The sequence below is a fragment of the Acomys minous genome, assembly GCF_964271855.1.
Source record: "Acomys minous genome assembly, chromosome: 1".
Classification (NCBI taxonomy): Eukaryota; Metazoa; Chordata; class Mammalia; order Rodentia; family Muridae; genus Acomys; species Acomys minous.
Window position 1 is genome coordinate 155,727,045 of NC_140483.1, and position 25,194 is coordinate 155,752,238.

At 53.2% G+C, this 25,194-nt stretch overlaps 1 protein-coding gene across 8 annotated transcripts in view; it reads left to right on the top strand.

Annotated features, from left to right (window-relative positions):
* Positions 1-25,194, top strand: part of COL27A1 (collagen type XXVII alpha 1 chain) — a 159,423-nt gene that overhangs the window by 129,857 nt on the left and 4,372 nt on the right. For 7 of the 8 annotated variants that reach the window (XM_084802626.1, XM_084802623.1, XM_084802627.1 and 4 more), the window contains 25 exons: positions 1,568-1,621; positions 3,255-3,308; positions 6,476-6,583; positions 8,557-8,610; positions 8,733-8,840; positions 9,788-9,841; positions 10,821-10,874; positions 13,131-13,187; positions 13,330-13,383; positions 13,774-13,827; positions 14,088-14,141; positions 14,782-14,835; positions 14,921-15,028; positions 15,349-15,456; positions 16,157-16,264; positions 18,170-18,223; positions 18,610-18,672; positions 19,088-19,141; positions 19,287-19,322; positions 19,425-19,442; positions 19,977-20,012; positions 21,043-21,069; positions 22,536-22,601; positions 23,340-23,511; positions 24,407-24,516. In XM_084802626.1, the coding sequence (XP_084658752.1) occupies positions 1,568-1,621; positions 3,255-3,308; positions 6,476-6,583; positions 8,557-8,610; positions 8,733-8,840; positions 9,788-9,841; positions 10,821-10,874; positions 13,131-13,187; positions 13,330-13,383; positions 13,774-13,827; positions 14,088-14,141; positions 14,782-14,835; positions 14,921-15,028; positions 15,349-15,456; positions 16,157-16,264; positions 18,170-18,223; positions 18,610-18,672; positions 19,088-19,141; positions 19,287-19,322; positions 19,425-19,442; positions 19,977-20,012; positions 21,043-21,069; positions 22,536-22,601; positions 23,340-23,511; positions 24,407-24,516 (1,719 nt within the window). Of the gene's footprint in view, positions 1-1,567; positions 1,622-3,254; positions 3,309-6,475; positions 6,584-8,556; positions 8,611-8,732; positions 8,841-9,787; positions 9,842-10,820; positions 10,875-13,130; positions 13,188-13,329; positions 13,384-13,773; positions 13,828-14,087; positions 14,142-14,781; positions 14,836-14,920; positions 15,029-15,348; positions 15,457-16,156; positions 16,265-18,169; positions 18,224-18,609; positions 18,673-19,050; positions 19,142-19,286; positions 19,323-19,424; positions 19,443-19,976; positions 20,013-21,042; positions 21,070-22,535; positions 22,602-23,339; positions 23,512-24,406; positions 24,517-25,194 lie in introns of those variants that run through there. The other variant, XR_014783404.1, reaches the window with a different exon arrangement.

Consider the following 25,194-nt stretch of genomic DNA (forward strand, 5'->3'; position numbering starts at 1 on the left):
TCTGCCTCATTTTGTCCAGGCAATAAAGAAATCCATCTACATATAAAAATGTCATTCACATATGAAGTGTGTGGGGCTGGCTTGTTCCAGTTAGGGCTGGCCTGGGGTACCCAGCTCCACTTTTTAGAGCCTAGACACCAGCAGGGAGCATGGTGTTCAAGTCTCCAAATGAGGGGGACTCTTTGAAGGCCTGTCAGGGCCAAGATGTAGGCATTTTTGCTTCTTCCTTATTTGGGGTCTTACCATGTCTCAAGGAAGAGGAAGGACAGTGCTCATCAGCACTGTTCTCCAGCTGAGGCTTCCCTAGCCTTGCTGTCCACTTTGGCCTTGATTTTGTTATTTGGGCTAGCTTCTGAAAGATGACACCTTTCCTTCAGGATTTTGCAGAGGCCCAGCCCATTCAGATGAAAATGTTACAATGGTGATACAATAATGGTAGTGGTAATACAGTGATGGTGATGGTGATGTAGTAATGATGGTGACGGTGATGATACAGTGATGGTAATGGTGATGTAGTAATGATGGTGATGGTGGTGATACAGTGATGGTAGTGGTGATGTGATGGTGGTGGTGGTGGTGGTGGTGATGCAGTGATGGTGGTGGTGGTGGTGGTGATGCAGTGATGGTGGTGGTGATGGTGGTGATGCAGTGATGGTGGTGGTGATGGTGGTGATGCAGTGATGGTGGTGGTGATGGTGGTGATGCAGTGATGGTGGTGGTGATAGTGGTGATGCAGTGATGGTCATGCAGTGATGGTGGTGGTGGTGATGCAGTGATGGTGGTGGTGATAGTGGTGATGCAGTGATGGTGGTGGTGGTGGTGATGGTGGTGATGCAGTGATGGTGGTGGTGATGGTGGTGATGCAGTGACGGTGGTGGTGATGGTGGTGATGCAGTGACGGTGGTGGTGATGGTAGTGATGCAGTGATGGTGGTGGTGATGGTGGTGGTGATGGTGATTTGGTGATGGTGGTGATGCAGTCATGATGGTAAGGATGATGGTGGTGGTGGTCAGGATAATGATGATGCTGGTAGTGATGGTGTAGGTTAGGATTATGATGGTGGTGGTGGTGGTGAGGATAATAGTGGTGATGATTATGATTGTAGTGCTAGTTGTGATGATGTTGATGGTGGTGATGATGGTGATAGTGGTGATGATGTTGATGTTTGTGATTATGGTAATGGTGGTGATGGTGCTGATGGTGGCCATGTAGTGATGATAGTGGTGATGGTAGTGATCTTGCTGGTTGTGATGGTAATGGTGATTATGATGATGCAACCATGGTAGTGGTGATGATAGTGATTGTAATGCTGACTGTGGTGGTGATGGTAGCTCTGGTGTTTTAGGTGCTAGTAGTAATGGTATTGGTGGTGGTGGAGGTGGTCCTACTGCCTAATGGAAGAGGACCTGCCCATGCTCAGGACATACTTGGAACAGGGCTTATCAGTTAGAATTTCTCTATTGTCCTCAAAAAGTAACTCCTTAGCTTTTCCAGTCCTACTCAGAGCTGGGAATATGAAGGGGGCTGGCCATACACACTCATATGAATTGTATTTGGTTTCTCCTAGGGTGACCTTGGACCTCTGGGCCCCCCTGGGGAGCAAGGCCTCATTGGGCAGCGGGTAAGTGAAATACATGCTCCTTCTAGAGCTCCCCGGTAGCTTGTGAACAGTGGGCAGGAGAAGGGCTTGGATCCACCCCCAGCACTCTCAAATTCCCCAACTGTGTGGATGCAGGCCAGAAGTCCTGGCAGCTCTTCCTGGCCTCCCTCAGTACCCAGCATCACCACCAAGAGGAAGTGTTCTGTGTTTAGGGTTGGGCACCACCGTGTGCTTGCTGTTTCTTAACACCCAGCTGCTTTTGCAAGGCTCCCGAGAAGGCCTGCAGTCAAGAAATTAACTTATTTTGGATTAACATGGGGCCTCCAGAAGTGTTTAACCTCCAAATGTGTGTTTCTTTCAAAACTGTTCTACGGTTAGCCTTCATCTTTCCAAAAGAAACCCACAGGGCAGCCTTGTTCTAAGAAGCCCTGTAGGACCCCTGAGTCCAGCTCTCTGTGCTCTGTGCCTCTGTCTGATTGTAGACCCTTGGGGCATGTAAGGACACAGCATGTCTCCTTTATACCTTACTAATGGGGCAGGTAAGGCCCAGTGGTGACAGTCTGTGCAGTCAGTCTTCAGGGAACCAGGTCCTTACCCCCAACTTCTCACTTCCTATCTAGTTTTCGTTATGAAGCCTCACATGCTCTTTGCCCAGCATCTCCAGAGGCTCCACAAATAAGGCAAATTAAGAGAGGAGGGCTCCAGGTAGAAGAGAATAGGAAAGCTTAGAGTCCAGGAGCATTAGCCATGTGTGGCTGTCAAGCTTGATCAGTTGAGTCTCTTTTGAAAGCTGTGTTAAACAAAACAAAAACAGAAACAAAACCTTCTGAGGCCCCACATAGACTCAATAAGCTCCAGGGGCAAAGGAGCACTCCCCTAACACCCACTGTGCACCGGGCACATTTCTCAGTCTGGGAGCACATAGCAAGTGACAGAGGCCTGTCTAATAGAGCTTATCTTCTGGTGGATTGATTATTGATGTCTGTCATGGGTACCAGAGGAGCAGAATTCATTCATTTGTCACATCTTTGCCATGCCTGAATCTGCCAACCAAGATCCCCTCCTAGTTCTGCCTCTGTACAACTCTGAATTCCAAAACCAGAGAGAGATACCAATTTAGGTTGGCAGCTGTTTGGAGAACAGGGGCCCATCCTAGAGTGGGGAGGGCCAGCAGGGGCGTTGATCTGGGCCTTGGCATTTTTAGTGTCATTCTCAACTTGCCCACCCAAGTCCACAAATTGGCCTTAAATTCCTCATCTGGGACATGGTCCCAGGAACACTTACTCCAGCTCCCAGAAGTAGGTCTCAGGTGGCTACTAGCCATGAGTGGGACATTCTCTTTAATGTCAGCCATGTTTTCCAGATAAGAAATGGATTCCTATAGAAACTAAGATCCTACTTGAGGTCACACAAGCACTGGTGATGCTGAGGTTGGCTCTTGCCAGAGCCTGTCCTTATCCACCAGACCACACTGGCTTCCCCAGTCCAAACAGTGAACCAGGATACCTGGTCTATGAGGCTCTGTGGTCCTTCTCCTGCCCCTTGGAAATTCTCTTGTTCAGCTTCTTAGAGCCAATGTGTCCCTGACTCCCTCGGGAGAGGGAAAGCCCATTGTACCCTTACCCAGTAATACTTCTCCATCTTTTTCTCCCAGGGAGAGCCAGGCCTCGAGGGAGACCCTGGCCCCGTAGGGCCCGATGGGTTGAAGGTGAGTCGCCTGGGCCAGGATCTGGGAATGGCTTCTAAGCCTGTTCTGGTTTTCTAGGAGCACCAAGAGGCCAACCCCTGCCCTGCAGAGGACAGTGGGGAGGATTGACAGAGTCCCAAGGCTGCCCTTGCTGTACCTATCCACTGCCATCTCCTATGGGGCTTGTCCTAGTGCCCCCTTGGACCTGCCCTGCTCCTATGAAAACAGCAGTTTCTATCAGCTAAGCCCAGTCCAGCATGGGGCTCTCTTATGCCTTCCCTTCCAAACACCTTTAAAGATCTTAAAAATTCTCATCACCACCTCTAAGCCAGCACTCAAGGGGAGCCAGGGGGCCAAGTACTGAGCCCTCTATGTGAAACCTCCATTGATGCCAGCAGGGCTCAATCTTCAGACGAGGAAACAGACTCAGAAGCTAAAAGGCTTGCTGTAGACACACACACACAGAGCCACTATCTGTATGTACAACACCCATTCTGAAGGAGAAGGGGGAAAAGGAGGCTCATGGGAAGGCAAGGAGGCATGGGTTCAGTCTGCCTGTAAGTGAAGGATCAGTGAGTGGGTCACAGGTGCTCCCATGGGCACTGCGGCTCCCTATGGGACCTGTGGCCTCTCACCTGAGCTGCAGGTGGGCAGATAATGAATAAGAATCTGCAGGTGGTGAGTAGACAGAGCCCCACTCTCAGCACCAGGACTGTCCCAGCCTCCTTGTGAGCCTTGTTCCACAGGTAAACTTTCTCTATGCTGACGTGGTCACGCCATGACCCCGGAGAGAGTACTACTATAGTGCATGTCCCTGCCGTAAGGTCTCCTCTTACTCGCCTGCCCTCTACAGATCTCATAGAAGCACTCCCACTTTTCTGAGTCTCAATATCCTAACCCCGAGCTAGGCCCTCATTCCCTGCCCTCCTCACAAGCACATTTTGCTTTCCTGCCTTGTCAGCGCTTCTGTTTTCCTTGCAGGTGATAGAGTGCCCCCTGTCGGCCACTTGCTCTTAGCCTCAGCTTCGCTGATTTCTGGTACAACTGCTGTGAGGGCAATGCTGTCAAGAGCCCTCCTTGCCCAGGTGCTGGCTACACCTAGTGGTGCTGCCAATGGTGCAAGCATTGTGTGTGCAAGAAGTGCCAGTTATGGCATATTTTTAGGGATATGCTGATTATAGCACAGCTTTAGGAATTCTTGCGAATTGACTCATTCAGGCCCCAGCAGTCTCAGCTAGAAACATCAGCCTCCCCACAGGAGAAATGAGTAAACTGAGGCCTGGGATCACTGCCTCCTCAGCCCTTTCTATATATCCAGTTTTCTCCAGGAGTCTCTATCCCAGGGGACAGGAGAGCAGGTCCAGGCTTTGCACAGCCTCTCTACCTCTGCTTTTGACAACTCTTGCCTCTGGCTTCCAAAACCAATCACACCTTTGTCTTTGGACTAGAGTGGTCCCTTGGAAGCCTAGTACCTTCCTAGTCCTGAGTGGTCCTGGAAGAGACTGCTCCCTAAAGTGCATGTCCAGGAATGGCCTTCACGGAACGGGCTGCTGCCTCAGTGCACTCGGCACATCACAGTGCTCTTGTGTGTACTAGCTTTGTGGGCAACAGCCATGGTGGCAGTCATCCATGGCACACACACTGCCAGGGCCTGTGCTGGGTCAAGTGCATGGTCTCTCATTTTCCATCTGTACAGAAGCCCATTTGCAAATGAGCAAGCTGGCCAGAGCTGCACAGTTGTTGAGTGTGCTTAGAGGATCGTGACCTGAGTATGAAGGAGACTGTCGCCTGAGCTCAGATCCCTGCCTCTTTACGGCCTTGGTTCTTCCATCTGTGGACTGGGAGGGTTGAGACAGGCCACACAGAAGGCTCTCTGGACTTGGACAAATATCATGGATTCCTGAAGGTTCCAGGGACCTTTATAACCCATTCTCATGGGCCCCACAGCACCCCCTTGTCAGCTGTGTGGGAGTCAGGCCATGAATAGCCACTGGAGACTGGCTCTGGCCAGGACCGGGGCCTTCCTTGGCTATCTGGAGCAACCGGTCTACAAATGAGAGCAGGTGGCCAGGATGACAAGCCAGGAGCGCAGACCTGGAGCCAGGGGAATCTAAGAGAGCCAAGACTGGGCCAGTAGGTCTCTGTGCCAGGCTGTGCTTGGAATCTGACAAGCTCAGTGGAAAGGGACCATGCAAGCCATCCTAGTGTCCAGCTCTGCTCTAAGCTGGCCTGTTCCTCAGTTCAAGTTGTCCTCCCTCATGTGTCATCTGTGGCTGTCCCCCAGGCCAAGCTGGGAAGTACCTACAACTCCTCATGCCGGTCTCATTTCCCCGAAGGTCAGGCCCCAGTCATCACATCTGTATCCCCAGCCTCTCTTCCTGGCCAGGCCAAATCAGATTCCCTCCGCCCCTCTCCCGCAGCTGCACTGAGCCCCATGCGCAGTTGTAGGCATCCCTCATAAGCTATTGCAAGGCAGCACTGTACCTTTCCAGGCTTACTCTTAGTCCTCTCCTCCCTCGGAATGGGACTTCATGCCCTCTTCCTGCAGCAGTCACAGCTAGGCCACACAGACATGCCACAAGCAAGCTCCATGCCTGTCAACCCCTCAGAGACAGGCTTGTGAAGGGACACTGCTGGAAATGTAGCCCGCATCTTGCCCTGGAGGAGCCCAGGCAGCTCAGTTCTGCCCAGGGCATGATGGAAAGATGGTGAAGCTAGCAAACAGGCCTAGAGGACACCCCCAAGGGGTACACCCACGATCTGTTGCAAAACCCGTGCTTACGAAGAACCAAACAAAATGCCTGGACCCAGGCTCCTGAAGCCCATGCAAGGGGGTCCCTTCATATGAAAAACTCTTAGAGTCCTCAGTTTCGGGGAGTCCTTGCTACATCTAACTGATAAGAACGCCTCCCTCGGGCCATCTCATTTTCCAGGACTTGGTGCCATCTGCAAATGGTGAGATTTGGGGCCAACTGGCTTGACTTAGCTCTGCCCCAGTTCCCTCATCTGTAGCTAATACCAAGAGAGTACCTCCAGGGATATGCCCTGGTGAGGTGGACCCCAGTATTGAAGGCATGTAGGGCAACTAACTGGCTCCTGGTCTCCAGGTGACCTGAGGTGTAGGTAGGGCTTTTGATGACTTGGTTTTCGATGTTCTCTCTCTCTCTTCCTCCTGCCCCCTGACCCAGGGCGACAAGGGTGACCCAGGGCCTGATGGTGAGCGTGGTGAGAAGGGCCAGGAGGGGCTGAAAGGAGAAGATGGCCTCCCTGGGCCCCCAGGCATCACTGGCGTCAGGGTGAGTGTGCAGCATGTGGCTCCGGGTGAGGGATGCTCACAGCTATACAGGCCTCCTGAGAAATTCTCTAGTTTGTCCGTCCCTTGCTCAGCCTTCCTGTGGCCTCCTGGGCCCTCAGGGGGGGAAAAAAACTGTTCCCTGAGGCCTGTAAATTAATCCCACCCAGTGCCATACCCAGTCTGTTTTCTTAGCCCCTGGGGCAAGCTTGGCCTGCCTCTGGGCACTTGCATCTGCACTCCTCTCTACTGAACACACGTTCCCTTCTTTCATATCCTCCTTGTACCCCTGAGGCCTTTCAGCCATCCTCACAGGCAATTACTACCCTTGCAAGCCATCCCTGACCCTAAGCTAGGCCTCTGCTTTCAGCGCCATTCAGAGCCCTCAACAAGGCCAGGACCTTGTGTGACTTAGATTTAGGTTTCCCTTATGTGACTGAAAAGACAGCAAACTGCCCTTCATCCTGGTAGAACTTTATTCACAGACACCATGAAGTCTCTTCCCTGGGCTCTGGGACACTAATAGAGGGAGAGAAACTTTGTTTTAGTGTTTGCAGACAGCACACCGAGTGCTTTCCAGAACGTTCTTTAATGATATAGCATCCTAGAGGGCTGGGAGACTTGGAGAGGTAAAGGAAACTGGCCGAGGTCACGCAGTAAGAAACAGCAGAGCCGGGATTTGAACCCCTGTATGTACATTCTATCTCTCTGCTGTGGGCTCACTGGAATTCAGTGAGTCTGTGAGGGCAAGGTGGGATGGTGGGTAGGGGATTCTGATATTTGCCTAATGGTTTGGAGTTTGGCTCTGTAATGGAGCCAAGGGTGTGTATGGAGCAGGACTTTGTGGCCAGCTCAGTGTCCTGCCAGGCCCCTGGAACCAGGCCACCTTGCAACGAGCCACCAGAGTGTCAGGTCTGCAGATGTGTGCTCTGAGCCAGCCTTGGCCTTAGCCCAACTCCACAAGCTGGGTGCTTTCCTACTGCCCCCCCCCCATACACACAAACACACAGTGACAGATTCTTGCTGTTACCTGGGCTCTTCTCGCCTGCTCCCTGACAGCTCTTCAGCCATTGGAGTGACCAGTCTGGGAGGGATCCAGATTAGCCGTCAACACACTGGCCGTGGGAAAGTATCTGTTACCTAAAAATAGAGCTGAAGTGCTAATCGCACTCAAAAGCAAGGGGGGGGGATGAGGTCACTGCCCAGCCCGAGGGTGCAGGCGGGATGCCTGTCAGACACGCCTACCGCTGCTTGCCCCAGCCCTGGGGATGTGGGCAAGAAAGGCTTTAGCAGGAAGAGATGGCTTTCCACCTCACTAACCCCCTGTGGGACTTCGCAGTTGCCCCTGGCCCTCTCTGGCCTCAGTCTTGCTATGGTGAAAATCTGGAGAGATTATGTGCCAAGATTTTTTTGAGTTCCAGAGTCCAAAGGCCACTGTCTCAGTGAGTGTATGCTTCTGCTGTGGACGGAGCAGTGAACAACCAACCTGGACATGTCCTTGGAACCTTAGTTCAAAGGTCAAACCTGGCTTCCTGGCTTGAGCAAGCCTCCTTCATTGTGTCGGGCAAATTGCTGGCCATCTCTCAACCCTGGTGTTCTCAGCTATGACCAGAAAACGGGGAGCTGGGGGCTGGCGTAGTGGGGAGAGTGCTTGCTCCACAGCACGAGGGCCTGAGTTTGAATTTCCAGCACCCATGTGAGCAGTTGCACAGGACTGTGTGTGCTGGTGACCTCCATGCAATGGGAGCTTGATGGATGGCCAGATGGCACAGCCAAACACAATGTCTGCGTCCAGTTACACACTTTGTCTCCAAGCCATAAGGTTATGGGTATAGAGGCAGACAAGCAATGTCCTGTACATATGTGCCCACACAGGCATGTGTACCTACCTACTCAGACCATACGCACACTGGAGAGCGGTGGAGGAGAAACATTGGGTAAGAAATTTCTCCTTCTCTTGTCTCTGTGTCCTCTCAGGGTCGCGAAGGAAAGCCTGGCAAGCAGGGTGAGAAGGGCCAGAGGGGAGCTAAGGTAGGTCCCCTGCTTTCCAGGGACACATCCCTCCATGCTCATCTTCCAGGGCCAGCAGCCACAGGTAGATCCTGGCTCCCTCCCTCTCCTCTCTCTCTCTCTCTCTCTCTCTCTCTCTGCAGGGTGCCAAGGGCTACCAAGGACAGCTGGGAGAGATGGGTGTTCCTGGAGACCCTGGGCCCCCTGGCACCCCAGGTCCTAAAGGAGCCCGGGGCACACTAGGACCAATGGTGAGGGTCTGGGCTGGGGGAAGGGGAGGAGAATAGGGAGGGGCACCTGCTTCCGTAAGACCCCCCCTCATCCACCCCCACACTGTTATAGAAGTCCTTGGTTTCCTGTCCCAGCTACCTCATTTCTGTCACGGATCCCTCTGGGAATTGCCCAAAGCTAAAAGCCCTTGAACACACACAGTCATGGCAGCCAAAACACATCTTGCAAACTGCAGGCTGCAGTAGGTCCCTATGCGTTCTGTGGACACTGGTTGATAAAAAAAACCCTGCCGAGGGTAAGGAAGGAGCCAGACAGGTCCCTGGGCACAGGGTGAGGTGCTGCAGGTCCCTGAGTGGCTGGGAGAGAGACCCAGGGCCCTAATAGACTGTCCTGAGGCAGAGCCCAAGAGGATGATCGCTGAGGTGAGAGAAGACTCCAGTGTGGGGCAGAGGAGTGGTTGTGGTGTTTTTGAACAAATGGAGCAGTACCATTTTGTGTGGTGTCAAAGGTTTCACCATGGTGGTTTATGACCGCACATGGGATGTCATGAGTAAAGGCTGGGGAAATGCACAGTAGCATCCATTAGACAATGCTTCGTTCCCAGAATCAGACTCAGGTAATGCAAGCACGGGTACCCGAGGGTTGGAGGAAGCAGAGCAGGGAAAGGCACTTTCTTCTTAATACTCATTTAACTGCAAGTCTCAGAAGTTTGAGCATGAACAGCGGCTTAGCTCGGGTGGCTATAAAGGTTCTGAAAAATGTCATCTACACCTTCATAAACCATAGGAGCAGAGAGAAGGAAGAGCTGGGTGGGTGTGGTCCTGGGACCTTGTCCTGCTCTACTCAGACACTGTGTATGTGCCAGGCGGCTGAGCTGAGTGGCTGGAGCCAGGGGAGGGAGTCACCACCATGTCCCTGCTGTGGGAGAGCCATACTGTATTCCAACAAGGGTCTCTCTCCTCTCTAGGGTGCTCCAGGTCGGATGGGAGCCCAAGGAGAACCAGGATTGGCTGGTTATAATGTAAGTGACACACATCCAGGGGAGTCTCCTTCCCACCCTCTGGAACTGCATCCCAGCATCCTGAGCTCAGCCCTTCCCACCAGAAGGGAGGAGGTGTGGTTCTCATAGCCTCAGGGGACTCCTGGGCTCATAGACTGGGGTAGGGGAAGGGTAGAATTGCAGTGATGGGACAGAGAGAAAGAGTGCCAGTTGCCAGCCCAGGTTTCAAGTCCTCCCTGCAGATGGTGGGTGCTCCACACACCTGTGAGCTTCATTTGTCCTCCAAAGAGGAGCCAGTGTGCTCCCAGTTCTCTGTACACATTCAGAAGATGAAGGCCCAGAAAGGGCAGGCTTAGTTAGAAAGGAATAGGGGCTCGAGGTGCTTAGAGAACACACGCGTAGCCCAGGCCTGGCAGCTTTATGGTTTTAGGAGTGGAGACCACACCCAGCCTTGGTGGCCCTTGCCAGACCCAGGGACTGAAGGAGATGCAGCAGGAAAAAGAGAGAGAGAAGGGAAGAAAGAGAGAACAAAAGAAATAGGACAGTCGGGTGTGGTGGCACACACCTTTAAGCCCAGCAGAGGCAGGCGGATCGCTGTGAGTTCGAGGACAGCCTGGTCTACACAGCGAGTCCAGGCTACACAGAGAAACCCTGTCTCCAAAAAATGAAAAAAAAAAAAAAGGAAGGGCAACTAGATGAGGGGGCCTGCAACTGAAGGATAGCCTCTTTCCATAATTCTGCCAAGGCAGCTTCCCCCACCTTTGACCCCAGTCTGCCCTCAGGGCACCACAGTAGGGCCTTACTACCCAAGGTGGCACAGAATTGGAAGTGCATCTGGAGCCAACAGGTATCTATGGAAAACCAGGGTCCAGAGAGGTACAAGGCATGGGTAGGATCCTCTTACAGTGTCCCATGTCCCCATCTCCGAGTCCCTGTCCTTTGTCCTCTGTCCTTCATGTGCCCTCAAACCTTCCGTTTTCTCCATTTTGTTTGCCTGCAGGGACACAAAGGCATCACGGGACCTCTCGGGCCTCCCGGGCCCAAAGGCGAGAAGGTAGGTGTTGCACCTTTGAGCACTAGCTAGAGGCGAGGTCAGCTCTGCGGCTTTGGGGATGGGGTAAGCATGGGGCGGGGACATGGCATCCGTGCACTCGTGGCTTTAGGGTCACCTGGCAGCAATAAACAATTGTGTCACGGCCAAGTCTCATGTTATTCCCTCCTGCTTGTGAAGGAGAGCATTGGAGCTACACACAGGGGGCTCACTCAGCATGAGGGAGGAGAAACACTGTGGAAGGAGAAAGCTCAGGAGGAGAGTGAGGGCCCGGATGTATGCTTTCCCATTGGGGCTCTGGGGGGATGAGAGAAACTGCGAGGGGGGGTGGGGGGAGGGGAGGAACTTGGCTGCTTGTAAACACTGTTGACAGCGAGGTACACACAAGGGCCCAAAGGTTGTAAGAAATGTCCCTTGGGTCATGTCTCCTGCGACACCCTGTGGACATGGAGCCAGAACTCTGGGTTCCCCTGTCCTCCCTCCTCTCTCTCTCTCTCCTTTTCCTCCTCATAGCTGGAAGGCATCCTAGCTGGCTGTGCCTCTGTCTCCTTGTCCCTGGCCTCCCCAACCCTCCTTTCTTTTGCCGACTCAGCTTCCCACTAACTAAGTCCCGCTGTGGTGAGTCACACTGGCTTGGCATGCTGGCCTTCGGCCCCTCCTCCTCTCTGAATGAGTACAGATCTGTAAGCGCAGTGGCCCAGGCCCTGGCATGGTCCCCGAGAGGCCGTAGGAAGTACACTCGGGCCTTCAGTTCTCCTTAGCCATCCTGAGGTGGCTAGAAGCGATGCAGAGGACGAACGCAAATCCTGGGGCCAAGACCGAGGCTGAGCCCCGAGTACCACCGCTCAGGGTCAGGGCTAATTCACATAAGACATATTGGCCTACAACAGAGGGCTTTGACATCTCTAGGTGACATAAGGCTATGGGCGTGTTGCCGTGTGTATAGCTCACTGTTGATGGGAATGCTGTCGTGTGGCTCATGACTGTCCGTAATGAACAGCCAACCACAGATTGGCCGGTGCTGGCAGGGGGAGAGGGTTGCAAGAAAGATTTGTGGAAGACCTGGTCTTTCCCCAGGATCCATCCCCACCACCCCCCCCACACACACACACACATAATTTTGCTTTCATTACTAGACACAACAGGTGGAGAAACCCAGCCTCTTGGTACATAGGGGGTCAGTTCCTAAACAGTGGGGGGGGGGGGGAAGGGGGGCTCTGCTGAGCCCTACTCCTCTTGCCAGAACCACATCCAGTGGGGAACCGTCGTCCTGCATTGGTGTCTTTGTCTACACAGGTGGCTAAGGGAGGGGCGAGGCTTAGACCTAGGCCACACCCATTTTAACGCTCAGATCCTGTCCCTACAAGTGCAGCCAGGCTGGTGGCGTGCTACGTGCTGAGTGAGGCACTGGCCTTGGCTCTGACTAAGATGGCTCCTCAGCCTTGTTTTCTAGTCAATGAAATGGGAATGAGGGAAATATCCCAGGGTTGCTGTAGAATCTATAAAGCAGTATATGAAATCAACCCCAAAATGCCTAACAACAACAACAACAAACTATCTGGTAAACCCTGGTGCCCGGGGAAGAGTTCTGGTTCCCCGACACCATCCACTGTTGGATCAGAAGTGTGGACAGGAAGAGAGGGGGTGTCCTACCCTCGAGGCTGCCTCTCTATGGAGTTTGTTCCAGGCCCCCGGCTGGGTCTGTCTTGCCTTTAACTGCCATCTGTGGGAGCCATGGGGCCCCCAGCCAAAGGTTGGGCCCAACATCCGACTGGCTGGAGCTGTGTCCCAGTTCTGACCACTTCCTTCTTCCTGCCTCGCACGTTTCCTTCCAGTTCTGTGGGCAGCAGGGGACTCGGGGTACCCTGGCTAGAGTCTTGTCCAGAAGTTCCCAGGAGAGATGGCGCCAGTTTTCTGGGACTAGAGTCTGAGCCCCGAGGCCCTGTCTGCTCCATGCATTTCAACAGTCTGTGTAACTGGCAAGAGCTCGTCCTACAGCTGGACCAGGGCCCAGGGTGCCCTGCCTTGGCCCAAGGTCTACACTGTAGTCTTTGCTCCTCTTTCAGCCTGTCCTAAGCATCCATGTGGCATGTGGACACTCTTGCCACTGTTCCCTACAATGGCAGTTTTGACCGCTGGTCTCCTAGTCTGCCTGCCTACGGAGGCTGGCCTCCATGACTGATGAAGGTGCCTTCCAGCCTGCAGTTCACTAACTCCCAGAGTGGCCTTTGCCTAATGCTGGTTCTGTGGTGTCCACAGGGGGAGCAGGGCGAGGATGGCAAGGCTGAGGGGCCCCCCGGGCCACCTGGAGATCGGGTAAGTTCTCTTTTTCTGCCCCCGCCCCCACCCCCCTACCCCGGCCTTCCCAGTGTAACCAGGGACAGGCTGGGCAGGGCTAGGCTGCTGAGAGGCCTACAGCAGGTGGGGCTCATGTGTATCCATTGTCCCTGTCATTCAGGGTCCTGTGGGTGATCGAGGAGACCGTGGGGAGCCAGGCGACCCCGGATACCCTGTAAGTATTAGAGTTCTACCTTTGGGAAGGGCAGTGCTGTGGGAAAGGGGAAACCAGTCTGGGACACGGGGACACAGGCTCCTGCCCCTACCCTCCTTTTACTACTGGCCATAAAGGGCAGAGAGCAGCCTTTAGAAGCCAGGTTACCACCATGGAGGCAAGGCCTGGCCTCTTCTGAGGGACAGGAGGGTCAGGTTGGGAACACAAACCAACAGATTGGCCAAGTTTCCTTCCAGCATGATCTTAAGTAACCATTTCTTTGGGGGGTGAGGGGTGGGGGTGGGGTCTGTTGCTGACCCACCCACTTAGCCGCTAAGAAGGCAAGGATGTAGAGCACCAGTTCCCTATCCATTTCAGAAGGGCCCTCAGCTGTCTCTCCTTGCCTTTCAGGGTCAAGAGGGAGTTCAAGGCCTCCGTGGAGAGCCAGGCCAGCAGGGCCAGCCCGTGAGTCCTGTATCTACTTGCTATAAGTGACGCAGAGTGTCAGAAATGACAGAACTGAGCCTTTTAAAACTTAAAGGGATCTGCCCTTTAAGAGGACAAGAGGAGACCGCCCCTGCTGTATTTTATGCCCTGACCCTGGGGCTCCCCAAGAGCCTACATCCCCAAACCCCTTGCACCCATCCCTCTCCAGGCGGAAACTGGCCAGCCTCCCCAGGAGAGAGGCCTGGGGCTGCCTTGAGTCATCTTACCTTGGTTTGCAGGGCCATCCAGGACCCCGGGGGCGACCGGGACCCAAAGGATCAAAAGGTGAAGAGGTGAGAAGACGGGGGTTCAGTGGAGAGGCTGGGCTGGTCCAGGGTCACACAGTCCGCAGAGAGGCAGGGCTGACCAACCTCCACAAGTTATGCAGTCATCCATAGGGTCCGACAGATCAGCGTCTGAGTAGAAGTCTTTCTGGCGTAACCAGGAAGTCAGCCTACACCTCTGCCAGGCTGCAATAAAGGAGTGAGAACAAGGAGGAGCCAGTTGCGGGATGAAGGGGAGAGAGATGAAATGGTCATGGGCGTGCCACTCCTTGCTGTGGACCCCAGGCCCCTGTAGTGCCCTCCTCTAGGCCTGATAAAGACTTTCCTAGCTATGCCCTTTGGGCCCAGACTCCTTAGGGACATGCACATTCGAGACTAAATGGCCCATGGGGCCCTAGGTTCCAGCTCTGAGGCAAATGTAGTGCCCTTGAAAGGTCTTGGCAAGAAGGGAGCCAAAGAAGAGTGTCAGCCCCACAGCAGCAGGATTAGCCCTGGTTGACTCTGGGGGTGGCCACAGCCCTGGGCTTCCAGGCAAGGGCCTCTCTGGTAGATCACACTCACTCAGGGGACCCCATGATCCTTCTCTCAGTGCCTCCTTCTAGGGCTTCTAGATCTTGCTAATGTGCATCTCTTGCTTCTGCTTTCTCAGGGCCCAAAGGGAAAGCCAGGCAAGGCTGGGCCGTCAGGCCGCAGGGGGACCCAGGTGAGTTCTCACAGCCCTTCTGTCACCATCTGTTTCTACGTTCTCCTGAGAAGAGGGTTTGACTGAGCTGCTTTTGTACTTTCAGGGGCTGCAGGGGCTGCCAGGGCCCCGGGGCGTGGTGGGCAGACAGGGCCCTGAGGGTATTGCTGGACCCGACGGGACTCCTGGCAGGGATGGCCATCCAGGATTTCAGGTGAGCATGATGTTGCCTAGCAACCGGTGTTAAGGACTTCCACAGGCTATACACACAGGCCTCAGGGCACAGGCAGGGGTCTGAGGAGTCGCTTGGGAAGCTGGGTGCCATATAGGTGGATGGTCTTTCGCCTGTTAGGATACCTATCACCTATCACCAGGTGCTAACACCTGGGTCACTGGGCCATACTGCCCTGCCCCCTGGCAAGCATGACCTCCTCCTCCCTCCTTCCTCTTCCTACAACTCACAGGACGGGCGGGGGTAGGGAGGATGGGGGGATGCGCACAGTCTGCAAACAGCTCTTCCCATTTTCTTTGCAGGGAGAGCAGGGAAATGATGGGGACCCTGGCCCCATGGGCCCTGCTGGGAGAAGAGGAAACCCCGGTGTGGCTGGCTTGCCTGGAGCACAGGGTCCTCCAGGATTCAAGGTGAGCTCTCATTAATATTTCCTTTCTACCCTGGTCCTGGATATAATGATACTGATTCTTGGAGCATCTATGTCCTGAGGCCCATTGAAATTTCTTGGGGATCCCTGCACACTTGTTGACCCGTTTAAAGACTAGTTTATTCAAGTGACTATAAATACTGCCCCCTACTGGACCGTAGAAACCTTCCACATTAGCTGCATTGCCCACGGGCGCCCTCTGGTGGGTCTTTGGGGGCACAACAGGCTGCTTCTCCCTGGGATGCTCTAGCCCCCTTACAAAGGGTCCTTGAGCTGTTTTTGTGTCTAGCTAGGGCCACAGTCCAAAAACAATATGTAAAGGAAGGACCCTGATACGGTGTTTGACTTCCCTAAGTTCATGATCTAGTTGGGGAAAGGTTGGGAGTCTCTGTACTGGCCAGGGAAGTGAGGATGGGTGACAAGTTTGGAGACGAAGCCTACATGTCTTGTTGGGGAGGAGCAATGAAGAGAGAACTTTGATGGATGCAGAGAGGAAGCCATAGTCATGAGGGAGGCTTCTGCTGGGGTCTGGGCGTGTCCCACCCCATCCTCATGCCCCTTCTCCCCTCTGTCATCCTGAGACCTAATAAAAGCACTGTTCTACTGCTCCTGAGTCCCCCTCCGCTGGCCTTGGGGCCACGTAGCTAACATCTTGACTGGTGATTTTGATATGCCTCTTTAAGGGCGAAAGTGGCTTACCTGGGCAACTGGGTCCCCCTGGAAAGCGAGGGACAGAAGGCGGAACGGGGCTTCCTGGGAACCAGGGGGAGCCAGGATCCAAAGGCCAGCCGGTGAGTGAGTCCCATGGGATATTCATGCCCATGCACCCATATGCCTAATGCCACAAGCACACACAGAGACTCACATAGACATACTCAAAAGACACATACATTTGCATGCACACACACATGTTCATATGTGTACACACACACATGTTCATATGTGTACACACACAACCCTAGGAGCTACCTGTTCACTTGACCCCAAAGGCAGAGCCATGCATGCTCTGGGCACCAGATGCCATCTGTCCTCCCCTACCCAGGAATGAGGTGTCGGAGGCCAGAAGAATAGGTCTGTGTGGCCCATTCAAAATGGAAACCAGGATTATAGGTAGAACTTGGCCTTGTGGGCTCCAGGGACAGTTTTCTTTCTGTACAACATTGTCTCCCTGCTCCCTATGTGGCTGGAAACTATGTAGCAGACATCCAAATGACCCTTGGGTCAAAGAGGAAATCAGAAGATAAATTAGCATATTAAATCTAGTGAAAATAAGAACACGGTGCTTTGGAATTTGTGCAGTACTTGCCTAGATTACACTTGGGGGTGTTTGTAGCAACTTGAGTCAGTAGTGGCAGCAAAGCCAACCTAAGGATCTAAGAAAACTACAAACAATGTAAGCAGTAGGAAGGAAGTGATGAAGATCATAAATAGAAAATCGGGGTTTTGAGAAGATCAGGAAAATGTATATGTGCCTGGCCAGACTTCGCAGGACAAAAAAAAAAAAAAAGTAGAATACATATATTATTAATGTCAGAAGGAGAGATGGTGTCTGTCATGAACGATGTCAGAGATGGCAGCAAAGGAATAGTATAAATCGCTTTATGCCAGGCAACTAAGCAACCCTGGATGAAATGGGAAAGCCTCTTCAAAGGCAACTCTACCAGAGCTCACTTGAAAAGAAACAGACGTCCCACCTTGTCTTGTATCTCTGAAAGAGTGTGAGCCTATAGCTTAAAAAAGCCTCTCACAAAGAGACTCTGGGCCCAGACAGCCCCCTCATGCTTCTCCTAAACATGCAAGGAAGCAATAGTACCAACTCCACATAAACTTCCGGCAGCCAGAAAGCTTGTCTCCCACTCAGTCCACAAGGTCAGTATGACTCAGACATTAAACTCAAAGACATTTAAGAAAAGAATGCAACAGACCAGTGTGGCTTGTAGATCAACTTTCAATAAAGTGTTATCAGAATGGAAATAAGGCTACATAGAAAAGGCCAGGTGAAGCTGGCCACAGAAAGGCAAGGGTGTGGTGACATCAGGAAATGGGTCAGGATAAATCATACTAATTCACCAAACTAAAATAGAAAAGCCACTTGATTGTCCCTGTAGGTGCAGGGAAAGCACTTGGTGGGATTAAAACTTCATTTCCCATCAGGGAGGAGGAAAGAGGAACCCTCAGCAAAGTAGGCATGGAAGGCAGCTTACTCAATTTGACCCATGCTATCCAAGCAAATCCTACAGTTAATATGCGTAGCGGTGATTGGCTGGGTGCTTTCTCTGAAAGAGCAGAAACAAGCTGCCACTTCTATCACTGTTGTACTGGGCATCCAACCAGTGCAATAAGGCAAGAAAAATAAATGAAGGCATTCATATCCAAAAGGAGGGAGTAAAAAAATTGTTGTATGAAGTGATTTTCACCCACCTGCCAGTGCAACTAGGCTTCAATGAGCTCTCTGTGTGGGCAGGAGTAGCTGTAGGTCTGTTTGTCCTCCTCCATAAGTTAGGACCTAGGACAGGAGCTGTTAGAGAGAGAGCATCACTGAGACTCTGAGCTGGGTTCCACCTGCTTCTCTGCCAGAGAGCATGGCATGGGTGCCTGTCCACTCCACCCCTGGACTGATTGGCGTCTGGCATCGATAACTGGCAGCACCATTGTCCTGGCTCCACTCACACCATCTTGTTCTGCTCTCCCCACAGGGCGACTCTGGTGAGATGGGCTTCCCAGGAGTGGCTGGCCTCTTTGGACCCAAGGTACAGACAGAGCCCCATCCCACTGTGTCTGTGTCCCTCATCCATCTGTGGATTCACTTAGCCCTCCCAGTGTGGGCCAGGAGCCAGCTGCAAGTTAGCTTAGCCTACCAACTCCGTGCCTCGGGCACGTGACTCTGTACAAGCCTTGTTTTCTCAGGCTGTAAAAGGGAAGGAACAGGCAAAGACTGTTGTTAAAAAAAAAAAACATTAAGACCCAAGCATATACCACATAGCACCCTGCTGGCACATAGCTTGTACTTGCCTAAGAATCAGGGGCTTTTACTAGTTTTCCCAGGGTGTCTCAGCCAGCCAGAACTCAGGGTCATGGTGACTGCTAGGTATTCCCTGGTGGCTCTCCCAGACACAACCCTTTCTGCTTCTCACAGGGCCCCCCTGGAGACATTGGCTTCAAAGGCATCCAAGGTCCTCGGGGGCCTCCTGGCTTGATGGTAAGTCTTCTTCCTTCCTGTCCTAGCTTGGCAGTCACTCCAGAGCCAAGGCTGGCTGTCAGCTGGTTGAGCGCACATGTTTTTTTCTGTTCCTTTGCTCTTAGAGCCTCCTTTACATGCCGTTGTTGCCAGCTTCACGCCCTTGCTCATGATGTCCCTGCTAGCAGGGACACCAGCAGGGACACACCCCCTGTCCTTTTCTTCCCTACTCTTGAGGCCCACCCCAGCATGCAGAATGGCTCAGGAGACATGGCCTGGCCCAACCCAGCATACAGAAGGCACTCAAAAGATGCATGGCTCAGCTCTGCTTGTAGGGGTACCATTTTCATTCCCATGGGACACTCAGCCGCCGCCCTCCTCTGTCACTCTATTCCCCAGGCCCAGATCGAAGACTCATAGCCTCTCTCTCCTTTAGGGAAAGGAAGGTATCATTGGGCCCCCTGGAATGCTGGGACCTTCTGGACTCCCGGTATGTGCAAGGGGAAGGCTGTCAGGGTCTCCTGCATTCTGGGATCCAGCGTTTCATGACTCAGAGCGGGTCTGAGCCTTGGTTTCCCCATAGGGGAAACAGGACTTTCTTCTGATCCCCAACTCACTGCTATGGTTTGTTGCAGGGTCCCAAAGGTGACAGAGGCAGCCGAGGGGACTGGGTGAGTGGACAGCCTGGGAGTCACTGCTGTGGGGTGACGGGAGGAGAACCGCTGCTCAGCCCCACATCTCCTAACTGTCTCTCCTCTCAATTCTGTCTCCAGGGACTGCAAGGCCCAAGGGTGAGTAGGTTGGATGTGAGGAGTGGAGAATGGTAACAGGGATGAGAGAGCTCAGGCTCTCCTTTCCACTCTCTCTGTGTCTTTCTTCTTCTTCTTCTTCTTCTTCTTCTTCTTCTTCTTCTTCTTCTTCTTCTTCTTCTTCTTCTTCTCCTCTCTCTCTCCTTCTTCTTCTCCTCTCTCTCTCTTTCTTCTTCTTCTTCTCCTCTCTCTCTCTTTCTTCTTCTTCTTCTCCTTCTCTCTCTCTCTCTCTCTCTCACTCTCTCTCTGTCTTCTTTTCTCTCTCTTTCTCTTCTTCTTCTTCTTTTCTCTCTCTCTCTCTCTCTCTCTCTCTCTCTCTCTCTCTCTCTCTCTCTCTCTCTCTCTCTCCTCTCTCCTCTCTCTCTCCATCCTCCCTCCACACTTGTGGATCACATCCCTTCCCTTTGTATCCTTCTATCCTATCCCAGGGGAACATTATCCCTGGGCCTGGGTAGGCAGAGGGCAGCCTGGGGAAAGGAACTGTCCAGCGCTGACTGTCTCCTCTTTCTTCTGCAGGGTCCTCCTGGTCCAAGGGGTCGGCCAGGTCCTCCGGTAGGTAGCTGCATGCCCCATGGGCCTTTTGGATTCCCAGGGGAGGAGGTTGGTTCCTTTGAATGAGGCCAAGGTTGTTTTTGTTTGTTTTAAAAGATTTATTTATTTTTATTTCGTGTGTGTGAATGTTTAGCCTACACACATGCATGTAAGTGCACCGAAGCCATGCCTGGTGCTTTTGGGGGTCAGGAGAGGGGGGTTGGGTCCCCTGGAACTGGACTTACAGATGGTTGTAAGCCATCATATGGGTGCTGGGAACCAAACCCAGGTCCCCTACAAGAACAAGTGCTCTTAACTTCTGAGCCACACTCCTCCGTCCCCTAGACCAAGGGTTTTTGTTGTTGCTCTTTTTTTGGGGGGGGGGCGGTTGTTTTTCAAAACAGGCTTTCTCTGTGTAGCACTGGCTATCCTAATATTCTCTTTGTAGACTAAGCTGGCCTTGAACTCACAGAGATCCACCTGCCTCTGCTTCCTGCATTCTGGGATTAAAGTTTTAATGGCAGACTATGCCCTAACCCAAAGCCACATGGGCCTCATGTGCTTCCCGTGGCCTACAGACTTTTAGAGCGCATAGAGCAGGTCGAGTGAGGACCTATTGTGAGACTTTTCCTGGGGGAAATATCCATCTTAGATAGGACATTGACAGAACACAGGAACGCTCCCACCTCAGTCTAGTGTGCTAGTGTGCTTATTGGGGTCACTTACGGGAACATCAGCGGCTCAAAACTGACGTGGATGAAGGCTCTTGAGAACTGCGTTACCGGAGCTCCCTTCCAGGCTTGCATTCACTTTGGCTGGCAGGAGACCTCCTGCCCCACATCCTCTCAGATTCTTTGCAACTCATTTTCTACCTCTGGGGAGGGGCCTGATGACTCCTCCTTCCAAGAGCAAGTGTTCTGACTTAAAAGAAATAGCTACTCAACATGCCCCTGGCAGGCTTTCTCCTGCTGGCTAGCGCCTCCATTTTCCAGCGACATGAACCTCCAACACAAGTCCCTATCACATACTGACCTTCCATCTTCTTTTCCAGGGTCCTGCTTGGCATCCTATCCAGTTTGTAAGTTGCATACTGTTGCCTTTGACCTTTTGGGATGAAGCTATTGAGTGGGCAGGGGAGACGCCACTGGACCCTCTCTGGCCACAGTGGACGGACCTCTAGGATGTCTATGTTCTGTCCCTTGCTCTGGAGTCATGGGGCTGGACTTGCAGGAGGAGCGCTGGACAAGAGGCTCATCCATGTCCCCAGCTGTGAGCCAGGGGAAGGGGCTGGCTGCTCTAGTGTCAGTCCCAGAGCCTGTCTCTGTCCTCCATATTCATGGGTTGATGCTAGGCTCTCTCTTCCTCAGACTCAGGGTTCAGAGAGTCAGGTATACAGGAACACTGGGACCCATTTGGCTCTCTGGTGGACACAGCAGGCCCACCAGAGCTCAGCCTTCCTAGCCTGGAGGCCAATTGGTCCCCATGTCCCTACACCAGTGAGCACTGGGTCAGACCCTGACAGCATCCCTGGGGTGTGGTAATAGAGAAGGCTGGGTACGAAAGATGCTCTAGGGCTACTGGGCGTTCAAGGATTCTTTCTATCTCAGCTCCTCCCTGCCCGTCCCTTTGTGCTGTTCATACATACACAGCACTTGCCTGTCACCTCCCTTGTCCCTTCATCAGAAAGACAGGCACGGGAAGAAGAGCCAGGTAGAGCCCTTCTCCTGCCAAGATATGGAAAAGGAGAGTGCATGCTCTGTATAACTCATAGCTGCAATGTACCCACCGCTCATCATATGCCAGACACTATTAGCATCTTAGTGGCTCTGGGAGAATGTTTAGTGGGGGGGGGGGGGTATTTTCCAGACCAGGGAACCAAGTCTGGCCTCTCAGTGGGAAGATGCAGAGCCAGGAGTCCCCCAACAGCCCGCCTGTGGACCCCAACCTCAGACTCCTTCCCATGTCCTTGGCCAAGCCTACAGCTGTGTTCAACCCATCTGGGTACCATGGCTGAGGCCAGGCATACTCAAGAGCAGAACACTTAGAGCCGCAGCGGGGTCTGCGGGGATGTGGAGGAGGGGCCTCACCAGCCTGGAGGCAGAAGCATCCACAGAGGCCTTCCATCACAGAACCAGTGCAGAGCACCACTACTAGTGGCCTAGCTTTACTGAGCTACATGTCACGAACTGGGTTTAGCAGCATTCCTTGCCTCCCACCTTGAGATGCAGAAGTGTCTCTTCCTTAGGCATGGCAATTGAAAACACATCATTGGTTGGGCTCAGTGTCCTCTGAGGAGCATTATCACCCCCAGTTGAGAAAAGCAGATGCTGTATTGGAGACAGGAGAGACTTCCCCCCCAGGCAGTGGGAAAAGGTGTAAAGGTCCTGGAACTAGAGAGAGCAAGGCTTTTAGGGACTTAGAAGAACCATATGTGCCTGGTGCCAGAGCATGCGTGGAGGGAGACAAAGCATTCACACTGGTTTCAAAATCTGGCTTCCTCTGGGAGGAGGACAGGATACACATCTTGTCTTTTTCCTTGCACAGCAGCAAGATGACCTTGGGGCAGCTTTCCAGACATGGATGGATGCTCACAGAGCAATCAGACCAGAGGTACTGCCAGGCTCTCTGCTTACGTGACTTCCAGTCCTGGGTGAAAGAGAGAGGTCCTGGAGGTCAATGCTATCCCCATGGCTGGCACTGAGAGTGCCAGAGCCCTTATCTTAAGTCATACCTCACAGTCTAAGATGCAGTTTATCACTAGGACTCCAATGGAAACCACAGTCCAAAGTGGAACCCCAGCCCACGCTGCCAGAACCAGGCCAGGTGCAGACACTGTGCTCGCACTTCTTAGAAGCCTCCCCGTCTCTTGCGTGCCTGGCCCGAGTCAGAGAGGGGTGCTTCTCTGGTCCATAGCCCACAGCAGGTTCCCAAGGTTACCCTGGGATCGCACAGAAGCAAGTGGGCGCTGCCGAGACCCGGCCTCTGGTCAGCTCTGCCCCGCAGCTCCAGGCTGAGACGGGCCTTGGGTGATCTTCACTCTGGCCAGTATCAGACCCCATTTTGCAGCCTTGCTTCCTTCTCATGGTGGGAAGCCCCACCACCCTAGTTCAGACTTTCTGCCAACATTGGTGGGGTTCATAGGCGAGGAACCAGCCCTTGCCCTTGCTACGGTATGCCACTGACCCTCCCTTTCCTCATCTGCTGTAAGGAGGGGTAGCCAGTCTAAGCTACCTAGGAACTGAGAGGTCACCAGATCTCCTGGACAGTGAGGATTTTAGAGCAAGGTGTCTGGGACTTTGGGCAAGGCCAGGACTTAACAGGCCAATGGCATTGCTTCTTTCTCCATAGCAAGGGCACAGCTATCCGGACCAGCTGGTGCTGGACCAGGGAGGAGAGATCTTCAAAACCTTACACTACCTCAGCAACCTCATCCAGAGCATTAAGACGCCCTTGGGCACCAAGGAGAACCCAGCCCGGGTCTGCCGGGACCTCATGGACTGTGAGCAGAGGATGGTGGATGGTAAGGCTGTCTCTGAGGCTGGGGGGGAGGGGCTTCCTGCCTGTGTCGGGGTGGCACAATTTCAGGAGGAGCTCAAGTCCATGGAGTGCTGGGTCCTTGGCATATCTCAGCCAAGTTCCTGTCATCACAGACACACAACATCATTTATTCCTCCAGGAAACAGCCGCTGAGCCTCACAGTCTGCCAGGCCCGTGGTTCAGGCTTTGAGAATATTGTAGAGAGGATGGGCCATATGCAGCCAATAGTGTCACAAGCTGGAACCATTCCGAGCATAAGGATAAAAACTTAAAACAACAACAACAACAACAACAACAAAAAACCAAAAAGCTCTCCAAAGGCTAGGAGAACCCAGGGGCTTCCTGCTTGAGCAGGGATCCTTACCTCATAACCTCACCTGCCCTCTCATCTGTGAGAGGGGACACACCATGGTACCACCCGATCCCTCCTTGCTACGTATATAGCTAAGCAGGAAATGTTGGGGCATCCCTTTCTCTGCTGCTGACCTCTTGTCCACCAGGAATCCCAGCAGAGAGGCCAGAAGTGCAGATGCAGAAGCCAGGTGTAGGTCAGAGTGAAGCCCTGAGCCCCCCAGCTCCCAGGGCAGGTCCTGGGAGCAAGTCTGAGCTTTGAAGAATTTGGGGGAGCTGAGACCCCAGTTGTCTGCTCTATAGAGTAGGTATACCCCAGTTGCAGCACAGGGAGTGTTGCCAGGTTACGGGTCAGCTCTACCAGGAAGGCACCCTTCCCTGCCTGTGCCTTGAGATAGCCTGTGCCTGCCTGCCTTGCTCATCACTTCCCGCCCCACTGCAGGCCCGTTGAGTCACAAGTACAGGTCCTACAGAACCCCCTCCAGGCTCCTTCCTGATACACACAGCTCTGTCCTGCTCTGCTGCAGGCACCTACTGGGTGGACCCCAACCTCGGCTGCTCCTCTGACACCATTGAAGTCTCTTGCAACTTTACACACGGCGGCCAGACGTGTCTGAAGCCCATCACGGCCTCCAAGGTACCATCTGCTCCTCCCACCCTGCGGTCTCTGCCCTGAGCCCTGCTCATCTTCCTAAAAAGGCTGTGGGGATACCGTGCCCTCTTGAGACTTAGTTTCCCCACTTAGAAGTTGGGACACGTGTAGGACCGCACAGTGCTGAAGACCCCAGCGTCCCTCGACATTTGCCTCAGTTTGAAAGCAGAGTAGATAGCCCAGGAGAATCATGAGCTGCTGGCACAAAGTCAGAAGAGTTTGTATCAGGAATGCACATCACTCTTGCACGTGCGCTCATTAACTCCTGTTAGGTGCCAGCGCATCATGCCTGTCCCCGGGGGTGGGGCCAGGCCACTCAACAGTTGAGCAGGCAGGCAGCAGCTGGGGGCGTGGCCTTTCCTGTTCAGGACACCCTTCCCCCCCCCTGCCTCCCCCCTTGCCCTGTTTGTCTGTTTCCGGTGTAGAGGTGGGAGGGCCACAAAAAGAAGCTGCTCTAGCTCCAGAAAAGGTAGAGAGCCCCCAGACTTTTGTATCTACAGACTCCATAAGGCTCCTCTCCCTGCTGAGACAAGCGCTAGTTCCACTCCTCAGCCACTGGCTTCTTGACCTAGCCAGATCCCGAGCTGGGTGTTGGGGAGGTCAGACTTTCCCACTGTCCTTGAGCTGGAGCTCACAGCACAGCAGGGACACAGTAACCTCTGT